General features: G+C 41.8%; 1 protein-coding gene across 3 annotated transcripts in view; it reads right to left on the minus strand.

The window, feature by feature from the left end:
• Positions 1-4,949: 4,949 nt before the first annotated feature.
• OGT (O-linked N-acetylglucosamine (GlcNAc) transferase) overlaps positions 4,950-24,532 on the minus strand; it is a 53,433-nt gene continuing 33,850 nt past the window's right edge. For all 3 annotated transcript variants that reach the window (XM_066357539.1, XM_066357538.1, XM_066357540.1), the window contains exons 20-22: positions 9,329-9,581; positions 8,953-9,076; positions 4,950-7,202 (exon numbers count right to left, since the gene is read on the minus strand). In XM_066357539.1, coding sequence (XP_066213636.1) covers positions 7,028-7,202; positions 8,953-9,076; positions 9,329-9,581 — 552 coding nt within the window. In that variant the 3' untranslated portion in view covers positions 4,950-7,027. The remainder of the gene's footprint in view (positions 7,203-8,952; positions 9,077-9,328; positions 9,582-24,532) is intronic.

Consider the following 24,532-nt stretch of genomic DNA (forward strand, 5'->3'; position numbering starts at 1 on the left):
CGCCACCCCTCTACTCTTGCTCCCACTGTCTTACACAGACCAGACCACCACACACCCCACACATCTCTAACCATTTATCACCCCCTTATCTTTCTATCCCATCTCTTCCTAGTCTTATACTAATCTGGCCACACTCCCTCCACTCCTCCATCTTCCTACTCCCGAATTCTGCCCAACCAGTCTTACACTACTCAGGCCTCAACTGCTCCACTCACACTGCCCATGATCCCACCTCTCCTCCTCAGGAGGTCTTACACCTACAGGTCTGGACTCCTCCACACAGTCTCGCTTCTGCCTTTAGCCAGACTTCCAATTCTCCAGTCACACCCTCTTCATGATTCCCACTTTGGCCTCTCCACCTCCTCAGGTCTTCAACTGCAGGCCTGAAACACTCCCCCAACTCTCACTTCCGGCCTCTAGCCAATCGGGCCTAACTCCTCCCTCACCCTGCACAGGCCCCGACTCTGGATTCTCCTCCGCATGGGCTTTACACTGGCAGACCTAGACCCCTCTCCCCCTCCTGCTTCCTACGTCCAGGCAGTCAGGCCTTCACTCCTTCAGTCACACTGCCCATACTCTGCTCCTGCCTCTCCCCTTTCAGGTCCAACAGTGGCAGTTCTAGGCCCCTTCCCCCACTCCCAACTGCAGCCAATCAGGCCATGATGTTCCTGCTTGACCCGCCCAGCCTAGGCCCAACATTGTCCTCCCCGTTACATGGGCAGAACTGGACCCCACCCACACCCTCTCCCCACTCTAGCCAATCAGGTCTCAAGTTTCCCACTCAACCCCGCCCTCCAGCCCATGCCCCCCCCCCACCTCTCTGGAGATCTTCATTGGCTGCCTTGGACCCCTCCCCCACACCACGCTTTGTAACTCCAACCAATCAGGCCTAGACTCCTACAGTCAAATGCCCTCACACCCATGACCACTTTCCCGCCTTTCCTCCTCTGGAGGTTTCCAATGGCTGGCTTGGATACCTCCCCTGCCCGTCCTGCAGGGCTCTCGCCAATCAGACCTCCAATCCTCCAACCACCGCCCCCCCCCAAACCATGCTCCCCCCCCACCTTTCTTCGGGAGGTCTCACAGTGGCAGGCCTAGACCCCTCTCCCCCTCCTGCTTCCTACCTCCAGTTAGTCAAGCCTTGACTCCTTCAGTCACACTGCCCATACTCTGCTCCCACTTCTCTTCAGGTCCAACAGTGGTAGTTCTAGGCCCCTCCCCCCACTCCCAACTGCAGCCAACCAGGCCACAATGTTCCTGCTTGCCACACACAGCCCGGGCCCACCATTGTCCTCACGTGTTATATGGGTAGGCCTGGATCCCTCTCCCATACCCTCTTCCCACTCTAGCCAATCAGGTCTCAAGTTTCCCACTCAACCCTGCCCTCCAGCCCGTGGCTCCCCATCACCTCTGGAGGTCTTCATTGGCTGCCTTGGACCCCTCCCCCACTCCACGCTTTGTAACTCCAACCAATCAGGCCTAGACTCCTTCAATCAAATGCCCTCACACCAATGGCTCCTTTCCCAACTCTCCTCCTCTGGAGGTTTTCTTTTTTTTTTTTTTTTTTCATTTTTCTGAAGCTGGAAACAGGGAGAGACAGTCAGACAGACTCCCGCATGCGCCCGACCAGGATCCACCCGGCACGCCCACCAGGGGGCGAGGCTCTGCCCACCAGGGGGCGATGCTCTGCCCATCCTGGGCGTCGCCATGTTGCGACCAGAGCCACTCTAGCGCCTGAGGCAGAGGCCACAGAGCCATCCCCAGCGCCTGGGCCATCTTTGCTCCAATGGAGCCTTGGCTGCGGGAGGGGAAGAGAGAGACAGAGAGGAAAGCGCGGCGGAGGGGTGGAGAAGCAAATGGGTGCTTCTCCTGTGTGCCCTGGCCGGGAATCGAACCCAGGTCCTCTGCACGCTAGGCCGACGCTCTACCGCTGAGCCAACCGGCCAGGGCCTCTGGAGGTTTTCAATGGCTGGCTTGGACCACTCCCTCTGTCCACGGGGCTCTCGCCGATCAGACTTCAAATCCTCCAACCGCAACCCCAAACCCCCTCCTCACGCCCATGCTCCCTTCCCACTCCTTGCCTCCAACCCATCAGGCCTTGACTCTTCCACTGAAAAACCCCGCCCCACCTCTCATCCATGCTCCTACATCGCCTCTCCTCCTCTGGAGGTCTTACATGGCAAGCCTAGACCTTCTACTCCCACTTCCCACCTCCAGCCAGTCTTGCAAAACTCAGGCCTTGACTCCATCTTACACCCACGCCTTGACGCCATCTTACACCCACGCCTTGACGCCATCTTATACCCACGCCTTGACGCCATCTTACACCCACGCCTTGACGCCATCTTACACCCACGCCTTGACTCCATCTTATACCCACGCCTTGCTCCCTACCAGATCATGCATCGACCCTCGCCAACCTGCCATGACTCCCACCCACTACTCCCGCCTTAACCATCCTGCTGTCCTTCCACAGGTTAGGCATTGACTGACCACCACACGCCATCCTCCTTCCCCCACAACCTCACACCACCTCCCAGGGCCCTACTCCCTTATGCTCCAACTGCGACCCCCACACCCCGCCCCCATCCGCCACCTTTGCTTTAGCAAAGTTAGTATCACTAACAAAACAAAATCCTTCTGAAAGCCCTTTTTTAAAAAAGGAAACAGGCAAAAGATTTTTACCAAAATCTCAGTCCCAAGATTCATGAACAATCTGTACCCAGGGCATACAGCACTCTTGAATTATTAAGTCTGCTAAACCAGGATGAGCTCTCAAGATTGTTCCCACATCAGTACCCACTTAAGCCCCTTCAAGTCGCCCACCTGCTTCTGCCGCCTCTGCAATGGCCGACTGCCGCTCAGCGCACCAGCTTTTACAGAGTTCTGGCTAAGTGGGAGGCAGGACCTATCCTGTTCCCGCCCTCCAGCACCCACCTATCCCAATCCTCCCTGTACTACCCATCTATCACAGTCCTCCAATATTCACTTACCACAGTCTGGTCGCGAGGCAGATTTAAAACTTCATGGTTATGAAATGAAATGTACTGCCCAGGCGCATTGTTTCCGGAATTAAGCCTATCACTTCCAGGGGTGTTGCTTATCTGTCCCGAAGGCGCCATTTCCTACAGAGCTCAGGGCCCCCAGCCCATTTCTGTAGTTTGGCAATCTCTAAATTAAGTTTTTGGGTAAAAGGAAAAAAAGTGAGCTGAATCCTCCTGAAGTTCCAGCATTATGAGGGCTTGGATAAGCAAACCCTGTTCTCTGTTCGTTCCTTGAACTGCCAAAACTTCTAAGGCTGTTTGCCTGCCCTCCAAAGTACTCAAAGCGAGGAAGGTGGGCACCTAAAGAGCAAAGCAGCAACCCAACAGTGTTTGGCAGCACTGACATTTCCTTCCAAAGCCCTTTGAACCCGAGAGATAAAGAGTTGGTTACTTGAAGCTTTTTGGCACATGCTCCAAACACAGGGAGAAAGAAAAAAAAAAAAAACAGGGGAAGCAAATGCTCTCTTGATGCACCCACTTCTCTGGCAGACACTAGTACAATTCATAACCTAACCACTTGGCCAACCGAATACAAATCGTCCCTGAACTTAAAGATATGAATAATATTGAGTTCGTTTCACACTAGGCATTGTTCCAAGTGTTTTCTGTACATTTAATCCTTTACAGCACTTTAAAAAGTAGGCAGTGTTGGCATGCTCACTTTGGTGACCACATACATGGTTCTCCCTTCTCCTGCCGCCGTGGCTCAATCCAGGCGCTGAGGATGGCTCCCTGGCCTACGCCTCAGGCACTAAAAAAATGGCTCCAGGACCAAGGGCCCCAGATGGGCAGAATATCACCCCCTGGTGGGCATGCCGGGGAGGGAGGGGGTGGATCCCAGTTGGGGCGCATGCGGGAGTCTCTCTGCCTCCCCTCCTGTCACTGAACAATAAAAAAAAAGTTTATTCAAGGTACACAAGCAATTCCTTTAAAAATCAATAGATTCCTAGCCCTGGCCGGTTGGCTCAGTGGTAGAGCGTGGGCCTGGCGTGCGGAAGTCCCGGGTTAGATTCCTGGCCAGGGCACACAGAAGCGCCCATCTGCCTCTCCACCCCTCCCCCTCTCCTTCCTCTCTGTCTCTCTCTTCCCCTCCCGCAGCCGAGGCTCCATTGGAGCAAAGATGGGCGCTGGGGATGGCTCTATGGCCTCTGCCTCAGGCGCTAGAAAGGCTCTGGTCGCAACAGATGCGCCGGATAGGCAGAGCATCGCCCCCTGGTAGGTATGCCGGGTGGATCCCGATCGGGCGCATGCGGGAGTCTGTCTGACTGCCTCCCTGTTTCCAGCTTCAGGAAAATACCAAAAAAAAAAAAAAAAATCAATAGATTCCTAAAAACCAGCAGAGGGTGGGAGTAAGAATTTTTATGAGTAAGCTATTATTGGACACCTTTCTGCCGTCACTATTGTTTAGGAAACAAACTAATCCACATTACAACTTGAGAATCATAACCCACAGAATTCAGTAGGTAAATTACCTGAAATTTTATTGAAAATTTTATTCTCATTTATATCTCTGAGAAAACAGGCAGCTAAGTAGCCTCATCTGGACCCTTCCTCATGCCAGTAGTCGAATTCAAGCAGGACATAGAGCAGGAAGGAACAGTCCACATAAAGAGTGAGACTACAAGGGTAGTTAAAGCAGAGCAGTCCTAAGCAAAACAGAAACAAGCATGAATGGGTGTGCTAGGAGATGCAGACTTTGTCATCTTAAAGAATCATATGCCAACCCCACCACCACCACCACACTTAGCTGAGAAAACAAAACAGTTCTTGTCACAGCTGCTTTGGGGTAATCTGAGGTTCTGTAGTTTGGACTGTTCTAATGTAGGTTTCATCACTGGATGACCAAATTATTCTGTCTAACATTCAATCTAACAGTCTAATAGAACACAAAAGACATCAGCCATAGTAGAGGCAAATCATTCATTTATTAATTAAAGATCACAAGACAACATCTGATTTCTGTAGCACAATTTAAATGTTTTACTTTTTTGATAAAGCAGAGTATAATAGAAAAAAACAATTAGTTTCCAGTAATATCTATATCTATACTCAGAATTAAGTCTTCCATAGACATTGTACCTGGAAACCAAAGCCTGTTACAATAAGCAAAGCTTTAACCAGAGCGGCTACTTTTCGTGCCAGGAGAAAGTTCATCCCTGTAAGAGGAGTGATGTGCTATGTAAAACGGCTGTCTGGGCACAGCCCAGAGGGCACTAGAACTACATCATCCTACTCCACATTAAGTAGTTTGGTGAATTTCAGACATCAGTTTATCTGCAACCATGCTAGCGACCTTTAATATTTCAATCGGGTAAAAAATAAATTAAGAACTCCCTAAACTGATGTTGCTTGATTTACATTGTTAAAAGATACACATTTCATTAACATGTCATTCTGGCTAAGAATTATTATTTGAGATTCCTTGCTCAGATTTTGGTTAACAGTAAGACTTTCAGAAATTCAAGTTATTAACCAATAATTTGTCAGCTAGGATACATTCAGGCATCAGCTGCAACTACAGAACAGGTACACTGCCTCAGTGCTTTGGAAGGACACTATAATCTAGAACACTACTAGCAGACAAAAAAGTTATGTTACTAAATAGCATAAGTGCAGTACAGCAAGACAGAAACATATTCATATGTTGGTTTGTTTAAGCCTCAAGTCCTCAATCCTTTGCTGAAATTCAACAGTTTTATTCCTATGGTTTTTAATACCAAGAACTCAAGCTCCAGGTGGCCTAAAGTCTAATTTGTATTCCAAACCAAATAGTACAGTTCGCTACTACTAAGGCTGAATCCACACAGACTTCAAGACCAAGTCCAGAGACAGTTATTATAGAATATCCTAGAAGGGCTGAAAAATAATTATTCATATACATACTTGATCCTTCGGCTTTTTATCTATAACATGTTTTTGATTAAAGTTATTTAACGTATTCACAATAACTTCACTGATCAAATATTTGCATACTTATACTTACCTGGGGTTTCATTTCTGCTGACAGAAATAGGAAGAACAGGACTCACTTAAAAATAAAAAAAAAAACCTTAGAAAGGAAGGTAAAAATCTTATCACACACTATCACTTCTGGAAGCAGCATAGAGGGGCAATCAAAGTAAAACACTGGTGAAATAGATCAAAACTAGGCCAAAAAGAAAATCAGTATTATCATCATCAACGACAGTACCACAACTGTACCCTTCATAATTAGTAATCATTCCTAAGAATTTTCATTTGGCACCAGATGATGTGTTTTACAGAAACACTCTGGGATGCTTTGAAACAGACTTGGTTTTGTTAGCTAAGTTACAGGAAAAATTTTCAAGTAGGGGGAAGGGAGGGAAAAAAATTCTGAGTCACAATCTAAACCAACAAAGCACTGATATCTCCAAATATTAGGTCAGACACTCAAATGACTGATATAGGCTCAAGTGGTTTATAAAACCTATAAAAAGACTACACCAGCAAAGTTCCCATTAATCTGTAGAGGTCAGAAACTAAAATACGGAGCAACATTTTAGCTTAAAACCTTATCTCAAGAGAATCATATACACTTCACATGAGTAAAAACACCTGAAACCAAATATTTTTAAAAGCTCCAATACCCAAAATATAAAGAAAAAATTCAGATGACTCAATCAAGCCATGGAATCACAAAATGGCTGGACAATCTAGCTCTCCCTTCCACATCAACCATCCCATGGAAGACCAAGAGAGAGCAGACCTTCCACACCTATGTACCACCTGGTTGCTGCAAAATTCTATGAAGATTCCTTGTAGAACAGCAGTTTTCCATCTCCTGTGTCTCTCCCTATCATGCACGAAGCAACTCTGGCTGTGCTGTTCTATTATCATTATTTGTCACCCATCTGCAATGTGATATTACTCAGATAAGTAAAAAGTACATGATTTCGTTCCTTCTCCTCCCAAAGGTTGAGGCTCAGGCAGAAGGGTAATTCTCCTATGCACACAGTTAGCATTTAGGCCGACTCAGTGACTTCAACAGGCTTAATCATGTGATCGGGTTTGTTGCCAGCTGCATAATGCTCCCACATCTGTAGATAGAGCCGCTCTAGTTCCATTGTATATTGTTTGGTGTTGAACAGAGGGCTAGATATTCTCTGCTTCCAGACTTTGCCACGAACTTTCTTCAAGCTGAGTAATTTTAAAAGAGAGAGTGCCAAGATTACAAAGAGAGCAGAAACTCAGAACCCACCCCCCCAAATACCTAGTCATCTTTGGTGAGACACATGACGAGACTTCACCTTACCTCAATGCTTTTTAAAAAAAGGAAGACTCATACCTAACACACACTAAAACTTATAATCGAGTTCACATCGTCTGAAAAAATTTAATTCTTTCTTAAACAAGGATATCCAAGAGACACCATGGATTCTCCATTTCCTCTCATTTCTGCTTTTAAAATATGACATCTATTCCTACATATTACTGGTTAGAATGTAAACTGCTTATTCTTTTGGTAAGCCTTTAGTTATATATATATTAAGAACCTTAAAATTATCATTAACTCTCTGACAATAAAAAATATATTTTTTAAATCTATTCAAAAAATAATCAGAGATGCAGATACACCTGGCCAAGCAAAGATGTTTCCTGAAGCACAATTTACAATAGCTAAGGCACATACATAAAATAGAATATTCAGTTTACTAATACAAAATCATATGGAATGTAAAGTGTAATTGGAAAAAACATTTTTTTTTTTTTTAAGAACGAACAGCCTGACCAGGAGGTGGCACAGTGAAAAATGTCGGCCTGAGCTGCTGAGGACCCAGGTTTGAAACCCCAAGGTCGCTGGCTTAAGCACAGGCTTGCCAGCTTGAACACGGGGTTGCTGACATGATCCCATGGTCGCTGGCTTGAGCAAGGGGTCACCGGCCCAGCTGGAGCCCCTGGTCAAGGCACTTATAAGAAGCAATCAATGAACAACTAAAGTGATGCAAATACAAGTTGATGCTTCTCATCTCTCTCTCTCTCTTTCTAGAGGGAAAAAAAGGCACATAATTTGTCCAAAGTCACAAGCTTTTAAGTGGAAGAGTTAGACTCACACCTAGGCAATCTGACTCAAAGAGGGTGTTTTCTTTAAAATTCTATATAATATGCTACCTCTTAGAAAAACACAAGGAAAAAAAATACAAAGAAAAGCCTCAGTTAAGGGATAAACACTCTCATTGTATGGATAAAGCATCATTTATCTAAGTAGGGCCCCTCTAACTCCCACCCACTGGGGGCAGTTATATTATGCTTTCTTCCCCTTACACCATAGTGAAGATGTGGCATTAAATGGGCAAAAGCTCTGGTTTGTTTTGGTTTTTGGTTTTTAAGGATCTTCCAACTTTGAGGAAGGCTTGTACCAATTAACTCAATGAATGTATGCTCCCTCGTCATGGGTATCATATTAAATTTTTTTTTTGTTTTATATGTAAATAATGGGTATGCCTCAATGCTACTTTAATTTACTTTTCTACTACAGAGGTTGAAACTTTGTCTTGTTAAACATTTGTATTTCTACTTCAGTAAGCTGTCTGGTCACTTCCTTTTATATTTTCCTATTAAGCAATTTAAAATATAAATGTGCTAGTTTTTATATAGCCAGGCTATTAATATTTGACATAAAAAGCAAGGATTTTTTCCTCATATTTGCCTTTTAAGGAATTTTGCCTCACTTTCATTGAGCCATTTACTCATTACATAGTAAAACCTATCACTTCATTTATGAAAGTTTAGAAAGTTCTTCTCCCATCCAGAGATCATATACAACCAATTCACTTACTTTATATTATCCTTATTTTATTATTTCATTTTATAGCACTTCTAGTCTCTCTAAACTTTCCCGATTCCCTTCACTTTATCATCTGTTTTGTTCATGGAAAAGTTTACTTACTATTCTAGATCAGTTCCCAGTTTCACAGCTATATCTTCATATTCTTGTCTATTTTTAGCAATAAGCTCAAGACAACCTAAACAGGTGAGCTGGGAAGCTGCAACTCGAGAAGCAAGAGTCTCTCCTGTAATAAGAAAGATACCAATTGCTCATCTGAGAATGCAAATAGTACATGGTTATTAATGTTATTTATGTTAAGTATCTACACAATGCAGATGAAGAAAATGGAATCAAGTGCTAAGAACAAGTCTCTTTTTTTTTTTATCATCCTCCCCTAAATGTTACTTCTAGTATACACAATTTCACCCGGAATTACCTCCCTCATGAAGATTCTAAAAAGAATAAGGAAGATTCCAATGATTTACCAGCAACTTACCTGGCATAGTCACCATGGGAGTCCCGGCCCACAGGACATCCATTCCTGTGGTGTGCCCATTACAGAGTGGAGTGTCCAGGCAGACATCAGCCAGCTGGCCTCTCCTGACATGTTCCTCTTTAGGAGCAACAGGTGAAAAAATGATACGGTTCTGGGGAAGGCCCATGTTTTGAGCATACTGTTGAATATTAGGTTCTCCGACTGCTGGAAACCGCAACAGCCACAGCACACTGTTGGGAACACGCTTCAGAATCTAAAGCAGGTGAAATAATAATAGTTAACAGCAGCTTTGCCCTCCTCAAGAAAGGTCCCTGCAGATCTCTAATCATCTGACCACACTCTTATTTTTCCCCCAGACAGCAGTCCAGTGAGAACAGGGTTTCCTTCAAATTGATGAATTAGACTGAACTAAAGGTTCCCATTCTGCTAAGCTGTCCCCAAAGAGAGTTGAAAGAGATTGATATGCAACACAAAACAAGATACTAACTGGCAAAATCTGTGGCAGGCAATCATTTTGTAGGAGATAGCAATTTTCTGTGTCACGTTTTAAATTCCCCCCCCCCAACACAACAAAGAGTCACACTTGCCTAACTTGATCTGCCTGATCTAGATCAGGTGTCAGCAGATTGTATTTTTTTAATTTGTAAAGGTCCAGAGAGCAAGTGTTTTTGGCTTTGCAACCACATGGAACTCTGTCCTAACTTTAGGCCACAGATAATATGTGAAGTAGGTATGGCACTGTGTCAAAATTTTAATTGCAAAAGCAGGCTGTGGGCTGAATTTGACCCACAGGCCAGTCTGCCAACACCTGATTTAAATCTACATCTACTCAATACACCTCACAAGTTCACCAGCCCTTCTCCGAAAACCACAGGAACAGAGGAATTTCAGAATTTGGAATATTTCAGATTTTTAAAAAGTTGCACAGAGGATGTATATTACATTACACCCTCAGCAGCAATTCCCTGTAAACAAACACATTAGTATCTCTCTGCATCGAGATATAGGAATATTCACACTAAATGGAATAAACAAAAGACTATAAATAGAGGACTTCTTATAATTTGCTGCCAAATAAACTGTCCACAGAAGTATAACAAAACTTTTCAGTTTATCAGATTTTTTTGAATCTTGGGAAGTGAGGATTAAGGAGAGTCAACCTGTGCACATTGGCTTCCTCTTCTGTAACCTATTCTCTTGAAAGGGGAAAAAAATTAGACACTAATCAGGAAAGAAATCAACCAAGAATCATCTCTATTTTAACTCTGGAATTAAGAACAAATTATGGAGCGTCGGCCTGGGGCTCTAAAGGACCAGGTTTGAAACTCTAAAGGTGGCCAGCTTAAGCACGGGCTCATCAGCTTGAGCGTGGGGTCACCAGCTTGAGTGTGGGATCACTGAGATAATACCAAGGTTGCAGGCTTGAGCCCAAGGTACCTGACTTGAGCAAATGGACACTGGCTCAGCTGGAGCTCCCCAGTCAAGGCACATATGAGAAAGTAATCAATGAACAAGTAAAGTGACGCAACTACAAGTTTATGCTTCTCATCTCTCTCCTTTCCTGTCTCTCAAAAAAAAAAAAAAAGAGAGAGAGAGAGAGAGAAAGAAAAACGTTACGGATACTAAAGATCAGCACCTGCAAAGATCCTATTTATGCAAACTGGTCTGATGAACTGACTGAAAGGTAAGGGCACAAATTGTTTCCTTCCTGGTTATAACTACAGCACTACAAGAATGTTAAACATGCATGAATAAGCACACCAATTTTGCTATTAGTTTAGATCATGGGTTGGCAAACTACAGCCTGTGAGCCAAATCTCGCCATGTTGCCTGTTTTCTGCAAATCCTATTTTATTGAAACATACCTACACTCATTCATTTATATAACACGGTGTTTTCCTGTTCCAATGGCAGAATTGAATAGATATGACAGAGTATGTACTGCAAAACTGAAAAATTTAACCATCTGGCCCTTCAAAAAGTTTGCTGAGTGGAAAGGGCCAAATACATGATGCTGAAATGATTTGACTTTGGGTGATGGACACACAACACAATGAACAGTTCAAATGCTAGAGAGGTATTTACCTGAAACCTACGTGATCCTATGAACCAATGTCACCCCATTAAATTTAATTTCCAAATGAAATGTTTTTATAAGTTTGCTGATCCCTGGTTTGAATACATAAATTTAAAAAGGTTCATAAAGGTGTTATTTAGACACTGGATGGAGAAATCAAAAATAGCTGAGCACTGGCCAGGTGGCTCAGTTGGTTAGAGCATCGTCCCAAAGCACAGAGGTTACAGGTTCTATCACCATTCAGGGCACATACAGGAACAGATTAATGCTCCTCTCTCTCTCTCTCCATTCCTCTCTCATTAAAATCAATAAAATTAAATTTTAAAAACTAACTTATTTATAGTTACAACTTTTTGAAGATTCAAAATGAGCACAACAGACTTCCGTTCAAGATAGAAGAGTTGGTAAATTCTGGTATCTCCCCCTCCTAAAACCACATCAAAATTACAGCTAAATTTCAGAACTATCATTGAGAAGCACCTGAAGACTAGCTGAACAGAATTCTTATAACTAAGGATGTAAAGAAGTCAGATTGTGGCTGGTAAAAGGGGCAGAGACATAGAACAGGCAGGACCCACATCTATGGTGTGGCAATGAAGGTTAAAAAATAGTAGGGATATCCTGGCTGTGGAGGCCCCCATGAAGAGCTAAGGGGACCAAACCCACACTGGGCTCCGCAGCCCAGAACACCAGTGATGAAAAGTTCCCACATCTCACTGTGAAAACCAGGGGGACTGGGTCCCAGATAGACAGAGGGCTGCAGGAAACTGAGACAGGCTGCTCTTAGAGCGCGGGAACAAGAAATTCGCCCACTCTGAGCTCCAGGGCAAGGGCAGCAGCTCGAAAAGGACCGGGGGACATCTGAGGAGGAAATAAACAGACTATCTTCAGGGTGAAAGCTGGAGAGGCAGTGGTCCGGGCAACTCTGCGCAGGAATGAAAGCACTGGCAGGTACCACTGTTCCTGTGTTGAGCTCTCCGCTCTCCTCCCATCCAGCAGGTCCCCAGTGGAGGCTGGCATCAAATCTGTACACTCCTCCAGCCTGCTGAACACTGTTAATCCTGCCCTGGTGACTCCCTGAGAGCCTGCCCAGCCAGGTCTCTTCACCAGGCCAGAGCTGCTTCCAGAGGTTCTGCCTCAGGAGCATGCATGCTGCAAATTCACTCAAAGGACCACAGTTTCCACGTGAGTGGTGGCTGTCCTGGGCTTGTGCTACTGACTTTCACAAAGGTCCGCAAAACCCACACTAGCGATAGTGGCTCTAGACTCATGCAACAGACTCTCCAAAGGTCTCAAACCCCATACAAACAAGCGGCAACTGGTCTCAGCATAAATTATAACTCCTGCCAAGCAGCTCCAAACCCTGCAAAAATAGTAGCTATACTCGGCCTGAACCAGAGACCCTCCAAGGAGGCTCCCATTGCCAACATACCCAGTGGCCAGCTTCAAAGTATACCAAAACCCCACCAAACCAGTTCCACAACTGATACATCCAAAAGGCAAACTCAGCTGGAAGAAAAGTCCTGCTAAAGCAACTCCTGTTCTGAGGCATCAGCTCCAAGACAACAGCTCATCCGGAGAGGGCACAAGCATTCCTCATAGCCAGAAAGACTGAGGGTCAACTCTACCTACTGACACACCAGCACAAACTCAGTCCTAACCACGATAGGAGGGGACACACAACCCATACAGGGGATGCCTGCAGGACTCACCTTAGCTGACTAGAAGACTATGCCACTGAGCCCCAAAAGACATTTCCTATATAAGGCCACTCTCTGTCAAGACCAGAAGAAAGAAATGATCTACCTACCACATAGAAACAAACACAGAGAGGCAGTCAAAATGAGAAGACAAAGAAATATGTCCCAAATGAAAACAAACCAAAAAACCCCCCAAAAAATACAATGCTCAACACCAGAAAAAGAACTAAACAAACTGGAAGCAAGCAATCTATTCACATACAGAGTTCAAAACACTGGTTATAAGGATGCTCAAAGAACTGATGAGAAGAACAGATAAACTTCGGTGAGAATGTACATATGGAGATAGATAAAAAAGAATCAGTCAGAAATAAGGACCACAAGAGCTTGAATGAATACATTAGATAGAATAAACAGCACATTAGGTGAAGCAGAGGACTGAATCAGCAATTTAGATGACAAGATAGTAGAAAATACCTAATTGGAACACCAAAATAAAAAAGAATTTTAAAAATGAGGATAGTTCAAGGGACCTCCTGGACACACCAAGTGTACCAATGTTTGTATAACTGGGCTACCAGAACGAGAGAGAGAAAGCAAGGGACTAAAAACCTACTGAAGAAACAATGACTGAAAAATTTTCTAACCTGAAGGAAAAAGACATACAAGTCTAGGAAGCAAAAACAAACACAGATGAACCCAAAGAGGCCCACACTAAGATGCATCATAATTAAAACACCAAAGGTTAAATATAAAAATCTTAAAAGAAGCAAAATAAAAATCAGTAACCTAGAAGGAAGCTCCCATAAGATAGCTGATTTCTCAACAGAAACATTTCAGGCCAGAAGGGATTGGCATGAAATATTCAAAGTGATGAAAAGCAAGGACCTACAACCAAGGCTACTTTACCCAGCAAGGCTATCATTTAAAAGTGAAGGAAAAATAAAGATTCCCAAACAAGATAAAGCTAAAGAAATCATTACTACCAACCAAGTATTACAAGAATTAAAAGGTCTTCATTAAAAAGAAAACAGAGGAACATAGTTATAAAGAATAAAACAGCAATAAATGCATACCTATTGACAACCACTTTAAATAGTAGACACTAAAACAAAGGCTACAGTAAAAGAAAAAGAAGGACACCATATAATGATAAAGGGAACAATCCAACAAGAATATAACCCTGGTAAACATTTATGCACCTAAATATGGAAAGCAAACCTTGATGGACAAAAGGGAGAGATTGACAGCAATACAATCAAAGCAGGGGATTCTAACACCACACTGTCATCAATGGATAGATCCTCCAGACAGAAAACCAATCAGCAAACAGTGGTCTTAAATGACACACTAGATCAGCTGGATTTAATTGATATCTTCAGAGCATTTTACCCCAAAGCAGAAGAACATATATTCTTTTCAAGTGCACATGCAACATTTTCTAAGATAGACCACATGTCAGGGCACAAAACAAGTCTCAATAAATTTAAGAAGACTGAAATCATACGAAGCATCTTCTCTGACCATATGGCATGAAACTAGAAGTCAACTACAATAGAAAAACTGAAAAAAAAACATTCAAACATTAGGAGGCTAAATAACATGTAACTAAACAATGAATGGGTTAACAATGAGATCAAGGAAGAAATCAAAAGGTATGTTGAAACAAACAAAAATGAGAGCACAGCAACCGAAAATCTACAGGACATAGTAAAAAAACAGTCTTAAGAAGGAAATTCATAGCATTTCAAGCCTTATCACAGGAAACAAGAAAAATCCCAAATAATCTAACTTTACACTGAAAGGAACTAGAAAAAGAACAAATAAAACTCAGAGTACAAAAAAGAAATAACTAAAGATCAGAGAAGAAATAATAAAAAATATCAATGAAACCAACAGCTGGTTCTTTGAAATATAAACAAGATTGGCAAACTTTTAACCAGGTTCATAAAAAAAAAAGAAAACAACGGAAAAAAAAAAAAAACAGGACTTAAATAAATAAAATCAGAAATGAAAAGAAGACAGCTGCCACAGAGAGATACAAAGCATTGTAAGAATATATTATGAACAACTATATACCAACAAATTAGACACTCTGGATGAAATGAATAAGTTCCTAAAAACATACAATCTTCCAAAAACAGAATCAAGATTAGAAAACCTGAATAGAATAATCATAACTAAGCAAACTGAAGCAGCAATCAAAAACTCCCAACAAAATCCAGGACATGATGGCTTCAAAGGACAATTTTACCAAACATTCAAAGAAGAATTAACACCTATCCTTCTCAAACTATTCCAAACAATTCAAGAGGAGGAAAGATTCCCAAGCTTGTTTTATGAGGTTGTGGTATTATCGTAATTTCAAAACCAGGTCAAGACATTATAAAGAAAGATGCTAAAACCTTCAACAAAATATTAGTAAACCAAATATAGCAATAAATTAAAAAGATCAGCCTGACCTGTGGTGGCACAATAGATAGAACCTTGATCTGGAAGGTTGCAGTCACCTGTTCAAAACCCTGGGCTTGCCCAGTCAAGGCACATATGAGAAGCAACTGCTACAAGTTGATGTTTCCTGCTCCTCTCCTCCTTTCTCTATCTGCTCTCTCTAAAATCAATAAATAAATCTTAAAAACAATAAAAACTAATCATATACCATGATCAAGTGGAATATATTCAGGGATGCAAGGTTGGTATATTTGCAAATCAATAACAGAATGATACATTACACAAGCAAAATGAAGAATAAAAACCACAAGATCATATCAACAAACACAGAAAAGGCATTTGCTAAAATCCTGCCTTGCCTGTGTTGGTGTGGTGGATAAAACATCAACCGGGAATGCTGAGGTTGCCGGTTCAAAACCCTTAGCTTACCCAGTCAAGGCACATATGACAAACAACAAACAAACAACTAAAGTGAAGCAACTATGAGTTGATACTTGTTGCTCCCCTCGACCTCTCTCTATAAAATCAGTAAATAAAATCTTAAGAAAAAAAAGACACTACAAAAAAAATTATGGGCCAATATCCCTGATAAACACAGATGTAGGCCCTGGCCGGTTGGCTCAGCTGTAGAGCATCGGCCTAGCGTGCGGAGGACCCGGGTTCGATTCCCGGCCAGGGCACACAGGAGAAGCGCCCATTTGCTTCTCCACCCCTCCGCCGCGCTTTCCTCTCTCTCTCTCTTCTCCTCCCGCAGCCAAGGCTCCATTGGAGCAAAGATGGCCCGGGCGCTGGGGATGGCTCTGTGGCCTCTGCCTCAGGCGCTAGAGTGGCTCTGGTTGCAACATGGCGACGCCCAGGATGGGCAGAGCATCGCCCCCTGGTGGGCAGAGCCTCGCCCCTGGTGGGCGTGCCGGGTGGATCCCGGTCGGGCGCATGCGGGAGTCTGTCTGTCTGTTTCCAGCTTCAGAAAAATGAAAAAAAAAAAAGAAAAAAAAAAAAAAGAAAAAAAAACACAGATGTAAAAATTGACAAAATATTAGCAACTGAATTCAATAATACACTAAAAATATCAGTCTGTGATCAAGTAAGATTTATTCTCAGCATACAAGGTCGGCTCAGTACAACAAATCAATTAATGAAAGATAAAAATCCTATGATCATAGCAAAGGCCCTAGATACCACTGCAAAGAAGACATACAGATGGCCAATACACATATGAAAAGATGCTCAACATCACTAATCATTGGGGGAAATGCAAATTAAAACAAAATCATGCCCTGGCCAGTTGGCTCAGCAGTAGAAAGTTGGCCTGGCATGTGTTAAGTCCCAGGTTCAATTCCCAGTTAGGGCACACAGGAGAAAGAACCATCTACTTTCCACCCCTCTCCCTCCTCCCTCCCTCTCTCTTCTTCTCCTACATCCATGGCTCATATGGCTAGAGCAAGTTGGCCCCAGGCACTGAGGATGGCTCCATGGCCTTGGCCTCAGGCACTAAAATAGCTCAGTTGCTGAGCAACAGAGCAGGACCCAGATGGGCAGATCATTATCCCACTGAGGGCTTGCTGAGTAGACCCCAGTAAGGGTTCTAGCAGGAGTCTGTTTCTCTGCCTCCCCACTTCCCAAATAATTTAAAAAAATACACAGACACAATCAGATATCAGCTCATACCCATCAGAACGGCAATCGTCAATAAATCAACAAACAAGTGCTGGCAATGATTTGGAGAAAAAGAGAACTCATGCACCGTTGGTAAGATTACAAACTGGTGCAGCCATTATAAAAAACAGTATGGAGTTTCCTCAAGAAATTTAAAATAGAACTACAATATGAAACAGCCATTCCATTTCTGGGTATTTACTAAAAAAATCAAAAACACTAACTTGAAAATATAATGTACCCATATGTTCAGTGCAGTATTGTTAACAATAGCTATGATATGGAAGCAACCTAAGCATCCATCAATAGATGATTGGATAAAGATGTGATACACATATAAAATGGAATATTACTCAGCCATAAAAAAGGAACGAGGCTGTGGCCAGGTAACTCAATTGGTCAGAGCACTGTCCAAATACGCCAAGGTTGGAGGTTTGATCCCTGGTCAGGGTGCATACAAGAATCAACCTGAACGTGTAAATAAGTGGAACAACAAATCAATGTCTTCTCTCTCTCTCTCTCTCTCTCTCTCTCTCTCTCTCTCTCCCTTCCTCTAAGAAAATCAAGCAATAAATAAAAATTAACTTAAAGGACACACTAGATCAACTGGATTTAAATGATATCTTTAGAACCTTTCACCCTAAAGCAGCACAATATACATTCTTTTCAAGTGCTCATGGTACATTCTCTAAGATAGACCACATGTTAGAGCACAAAAGGGGTCTCGACAAATTTAAGAAGACTGAAATCATATCAAGCATATTCTCTGATCAATGTCATGAAACTGAGTGACGTCAGAGAAATGGCGCCGTGAGAAGCGATACCAATAAATCTCCCCAAAATTTCAACAAGTTCTTCAACCAGAGACAGAAATATCTATCCTTGGAGCGTCTAGAAGTACCACACATTGTACACAAAGGTATGATCGAGCAAAAAATTGACTAAATATATAATCAACCCCGAAGGAAATAAGACGGAGAAAGGAACACTCGCCTTCCTCATTAACCTAAGCTAGGGCTGCTTTCACTTGGAACTGAGATAGAGTTAAGGGTGCAGAGGAAGCTGGGCGGCAGCACAGATGTCCAAGCAAGGCTTCGGCACAGACGTCCAAGCCAAGGAAAGACGGTGCCTGTGGCAACCCAGCCAACGCAAGCTAACACCCGCGCAGGACCCTGACAAAGACAGGTGGGTAGTGGCCGCCATTAGCTCTGATATCGTGGTCAGCGAGCGTGGATAGTGAGAGGTTCCTCCTGGTGCACTGGGAGTGGGCGCCCGTGTTACCGGACAGAGGAGCAGAGTCAGAGGCCTTTACGTGGGCTGGGACCAGAGTCTCAGTATGGTTCCTGCACCCTGAACAGCGGCGTGTGGGGAGTACACGAAAGCGAACTTCCCTACGCCAGAACTTCTCCAGGCGGGCGGGATGCCTCACCCCGGGCAAGTGGTCGGGCACGCGGATAGTGTGCAAGAGGTTTCTCCTCGAGCCCCAGGAGTGGGTGCCCATGTTCCCAGACAGAGGGGCACAGTCAGAGGCCTTCGCATGGACTGTGACCAGAGTCTCGGTGTGGTTATTGCACCCTGAACAGTGGCGAGCGGGGAGTGTGCAAAAGCGAACTTCCCTATGCCCAAACTTCTCCGGGTGGGCGAGGCGCCTCACCCAGCCATTTAAGCTAACAGACCCGTGAAGGATTAGCTTAACCCACAGTCTGCCCACCTCCCAACTGACCTATGCGGCTCTAACAGACAAGATCTCTCTCAGTTCAGCGATCTAAGACAGGAGGCGTGATATTTTTTAGTACCTCTTGCTATGCACGTAGGGGTGGAGGCAACTTCTGATTGGCAGAGCTTTCATACTCAGGGATGTATGTTAAAAAGAGGGATTTAGCAGCTTGTGAGACCTCCTGTTTTGCAAACAGCGACTAGGGCATCTTCTACCCAGCCAAAACAGGTTACAAAGTGCAAAAAGCCTGGGCAAAGTGGTCCCACAGAGTGCTGAGGCATACTGGACATGTCTGGAGGCGCATAGAAAAGCACCTTGAGAGCAACTGGCTCCCAGCTCTGCCTGATTATACTAGCGGCTCTGACTGACAGAGCCTTACCCAGAGCCCTGCGCTGAGTGGGAATAGAGGGGAGATTTGCCAGCTCTTTGAGCTTCTTACTATCCAGGCAGAGGCAGCAGCAACCCCATAGCTGGATCATCAGGCTGCTGATTCAGGAAGAAAAGACTAGGAGAGAGGCTCCGGGAAAATGGACTCTTTCATTGTCGGAGCCCGCAAATGCTAATGAGCCTCGACTGCCAACGAGACTGAAGCCTAATATATGACATCGCCATAGAGACTTATCAACTACAAATCTCTACCTAAGCGTGCCACAGGGGCTGAGCCTAGGGTACAGAGTCACCGACCAGGAAGAGGGAGAGGAAAGAAAAAGGAAGAAGATAGCCTCTCAAAATCAAGAAAAATCCACAGACTTTATAACCTTCTCCATTTTTGTTTGTTTGTTTGTTTCTCTCATCTTCTTGTCTTGATTATTTTCTTCTTCTTCCACTTTGGTCATTTTATTCTCTGCCTGTCTTATTCTTTCTTCTTCTTGAACTACACTACCTATTAAGTATTACATTTCCCATTTTCTTTCTTTTCTTCTTCCTTTCTCTCTATGAGGGTTGCCTCCAAAACCCTTAACTCTTTTTGTTCTTTTTTTCTTCTTTTTGTTTTTTTCTCTTTTTTTCTCCCTCTATATTAGTTTCTTCTTTTCTCCTTTACTTTTCCTCTCATTCAAGCCTCAATAACAAACAAATTATTTTATTTGGGACTCAAATTTTTCTTTGTGGCATTTTGCGTGCTTTTTACTTCACTTTTGAACTCATTAGCATTCCTCCCAACCCTGGCTCTCCATTTTATCTAGTTTTTGCTCCACTTAATATAATAGTAACTTTCTAATTTTTTACCCTTTTTCCTGTTTCCCTCTTATCCCTCTCATTATGTCTCTTAGTCGACCATCACTTACAAGCAAATCATTTTATTCTTGACCCCAATTTTTTCCTTTTTTGCATTTTGTGGGTCCCTACCTCCTTTTTTGACCCTTTATCACTTCTCCCTAACTCAGACCCTCCATTATAGGTAGTTTTTGTTCCATTTAGCAAAATATAATTCACAATTCATCACAATTTTTTCTCAAGGAGGAGGCGAGAGAAGGAAAAAAAGGGAAATAATAAATTTTCTTTTTTTTTTTTACTTTTTATTTTTTATTAATTCTCATTAGTATTATCAACAAAACCACCCTCAGAGGCCATTAAGGAAAAAGAAATTGAATATCATGGATACAAAAGACAGAGATATAGCACACCTAGATGAGGAAAAATCTATGGGGTTAAGAAAACTCGGTGTTCTGTTTGCTTCTTGAATTTGAGGCTTTAGTTCTTTCCACAGCCTTGGGAAGTTCTCGTCTATTATTTGTTTGAATATGTTCTCCATTCCATTTTCTCTCTCTTCTCCCTCTGATATACCTATTATTCTTATGTTATTCTTTTTGATGGAGTCAGACAATTCCTGTCGGGCTTTCTCATTTTTTTTAAATTTTTGAGTCTCTCTCTTCTTCTCTATGTTGTGCCTAAAGTTGCTTATCTTCTATGTCACTAATCCTACCTTCTATCTGGCCTGTTCGATTAGCTAAGCTTGTTACCTCCTTTTTCAGTGCATGAATTGAGCTTTTCATCTCTCTTTGATTTGTTTTTATAGTTTCAATTTCCTTGGTAATATATTCTTTGTGTTCGTTGAGTTGTTTTCTGAGCTCCCTAAATTGCCTTTCTGTGTTTTCTTGTATATCTCTTAGTATTTTTAGGATTTCTATTTTAAATTCTCTGTCATTTAGCTCCAAGATTTCCAATATATTAAATTTTTTCTCCATAGACTTTTCCTCATCTATCTGTGCTACATCTCTGTCTTTTGTACCCATGATATTTGATTTCTTTTTCCTTAATGACATCTGAGGGTGGTTTTGTTGATAATACTAATGAGAATTAATAAAAAGTAAAAAAAAAAAGAAAATTTATTATTTCCCTTTTTTTTCTCCTCTCCTCTCGCCTCCTCCTTGAGAAAAAATTGTGATGAATTGTGAATTATATTTTGCTAAATGGAACAAAAACTACCTATAATGGAGGGTCTGAGTTAGGGAGAAGTGATAAAGGGGCAAAAAAGGAGGTATGACCCACAAAATGCAAGAAAGGAAAAATTTGGGGTCAAGAATAAAATGATTTGCTTGTAAGTGATGGTCGACTAAGAGATATAAGGAGAGGGATAAGAGGGAAACAGGAAAAAGGGTAAAAAATTAGAAAGTTACTATTATATTAAGTGGAGCAAAAACTAGATAAAATGGAGAGCCAGGGTTGGGAGGAATGCTTATGAGTTCAAAAGTGAAGTAAAAAGCACGCAAAATGCCACAAAGAAATGGAACAAAAAATCATCAGATTTATATGGAACTATAAAAAACTCCAAATAGCCAAAGCAATCCTAAAGAAAAAATTAATAAAAATTAAAAAAAAAACAATGTCATGAAACTAGAAATCAACCACAACAGAAAAACTGAAAAATACTCAAAACACATGGAAACTAAATAGCATTTTATTAAATAATGAATGGGTTAACAATGAGATCAAAAAAGAAATTTAAAAATTCCTAGAAACGAATGATAATGACCATACAATAACTCAAAATTTATGGGACACATCAAAAGCAGTACTGAGAGGGACGTTCATAACATTATAGGCATACCTTAGAAGCTAGAAAAAGATCAAATAAACAACTTAGCACTGCATCTAAAGGAACTAGAAAAAGAACAGCAAGTAAAGCCCAAAGGTAGTAAAAGGAAGGAAATAATAAAGATGAGAGTGGAAATAAATTTCATAGAGGCTAAAAAAACAATACCGAGTATCAATGAAACCAAGAGCTGGTTCTTTGAAAAGGTAGATAAGATCGATGAACCTTTAACCAGACTTACCAAGAAAAAAAAGAGAGAGCACTCAAATAAATAAAATTAGAAATGAGAGTGGAGAAATAACAACTGACACAACAGAAATACAAAGGTCTGTAAGGAAATATTATGAAGAACTGTATGCCAAAAGATTAGACAACCTAGGTGAAATGGACAAATTCCTTGAAACATAATCTTTCAAAAGTCAATCTGGAAGAATCAAAAAACCTAAACAGACCAATTACAACAAAAGAGATCAGAAAGCTCCCAACAAAGAAAAGTTCTGGGCCTGATAGCTTCATAAGTGAATTCTACCAAATATTCAAAGAAGTAACTCCTATCCTTCTCAAGCTAATTAAAAAAATTCAAGAGGAAGGAAGACTTCCAAGATTCTTTTATGAGGTGAGCATAATTCTGATTCCAAAACCAGGCAAAGACAACACAAAGAAAAAAAATTATAGGCCAATAACACTGATGAATTTAGATGCCAAAATCCTCAACAAAATATTAGTAAACTGGATCCAGCAATATAAGAAAAAAAAATCATACATCATGATCAAGTGGGATTTATTCTGGGGAGGCAAGGCTGGTACAATATTTGTAAATCAATCAATGTGATTGATCACATAAACAAAAGGAAAGAGAAAAACCACATGATAATTTCAATAGATGCAGAAAAAGCATTTGATAAAATCCAGCACCCATTCATGATCAAAACTCTCAGCAGCCTGACCAGGTGGTGGTGCAGTAGATAGAGCGTCAGACTGGGACACGGAAGACCCAGGTTCGAGACCCCGAGGTCTACACCTTTAGCGCAAGCTCATCGGGTTTGAGCAAGACTCACTGGCTTGAGCTCAAGGTCGCTGGCTTGAAATAAGGGTCACTCAGTCTACTGTAGCCTCCCGGTCAAGGCACATATGAGAAATCAATCAATGAACAAACAGCTGGGGAACCGCAACGAAGAACTGATGTTTCTCATCTCTCTCCCTTCCTGTCTGTCTGTCCCTATCTGTCCCTCTTTCTGGCTCTCTCTGTCTCTGAAACAAAAAACAAACTCTCAGCAAAGTGGGAATACAGGGAACATACCTCAACATGATAAAGGCCATCTATGACAAACCCACAGCCAACATCATACTCAATGGGAAAAAATTAAAAGCAATCCCCTTAAGATCAGGAACAATTCAAGAAAAGGGGTGCCCCTTTTCACCACTCTTATTCAACATAGTTCTGGAAGTCCTAGCCATAGCAATCAAACAAGAAGAAGAAATAAAAGGCATCCAAATTGGAAAAGAAGACGTAAAACTATCATTATTTGTAGATGATACGACATTATATATATAAGGTCTACCGGAAAGTTCTGTCCGTTTTTTGAACAAAATACAAATTTTTCTTACCATCAATAAACTTTATTAAATAATATAATTGCCATTATTATTAATGATTTCTTGCCAGCGTGAGGGCAATTTGTTTATCCCATTTTTGAAAAATGTTTTATCTTTTGATGTGAAAAATTGAAACAGTGCTTGTTTGATATCTTCATTTTTGAATTTTTTGCCCTTCAAAAAATTTTATAAGGACAAAAACAAGTGATAGAGGGTGCTAAGTCCGGGGAATATGGTGGATGCAACAGACATGCTTCTGTAGCATTTCTTCCTTGTTGAAATTCGTAAAAATTACAGTGGCGTAAATGAACTTTATCAGTAGCCATGGGTACACTATCGCTTCACACATAAGACTAACGTGAATCAATCAATCAACTTACTTTAGTTAATTTGCTACGTCAGTATGTATACATTAAGTGATAAAAATAGAGAGGCACACATGCACCAAATAAACATGTGCTTACGTGTTGAAACTTGTTGTGATAGAAACGGACAGAACTTTCCGGTAGACCTTATAGAAAACCCTAAAGTCTCAGTCAAAAAACTACTGGACCTGATAAAGGAATTCAGCAAGGTGACAGGATATAAAATTAATACTCAGAAATCAAGAGGCATTTTTATACACCAACAATGTACTGTCAGAAAGAGAAATTAAGGAAACAATCCCCTTCACTATTGCAAACAAAAAAATAAAGTACCTAGAAGTAAATTTAACCAAGGAGATTAAAGACTTATACTTGGAAAATTATAAAACATTGATAAAACATATCAAGGAAGATACAAACAAGTGGAAGCATATACCGTGTTCATGGATAGGAAGAACAAACATCATTAAAATGTCCATATTACCCAAAGCAATTTATAAATTCAATGCAATACCAATTAAAATACCAATGACATACTTCAAAGACATAGAACACATATTCCAAAACTTTATATGGAACCAAAAGAGAACACGAATAGCCTCAGCAAT

This window comes from Saccopteryx leptura, chromosome X (assembly GCF_036850995.1).
Source record: "Saccopteryx leptura isolate mSacLep1 chromosome X, mSacLep1_pri_phased_curated, whole genome shotgun sequence".
In the NCBI taxonomy this organism is placed as follows: domain Eukaryota; kingdom Metazoa; phylum Chordata; class Mammalia; order Chiroptera; family Emballonuridae; genus Saccopteryx; species Saccopteryx leptura.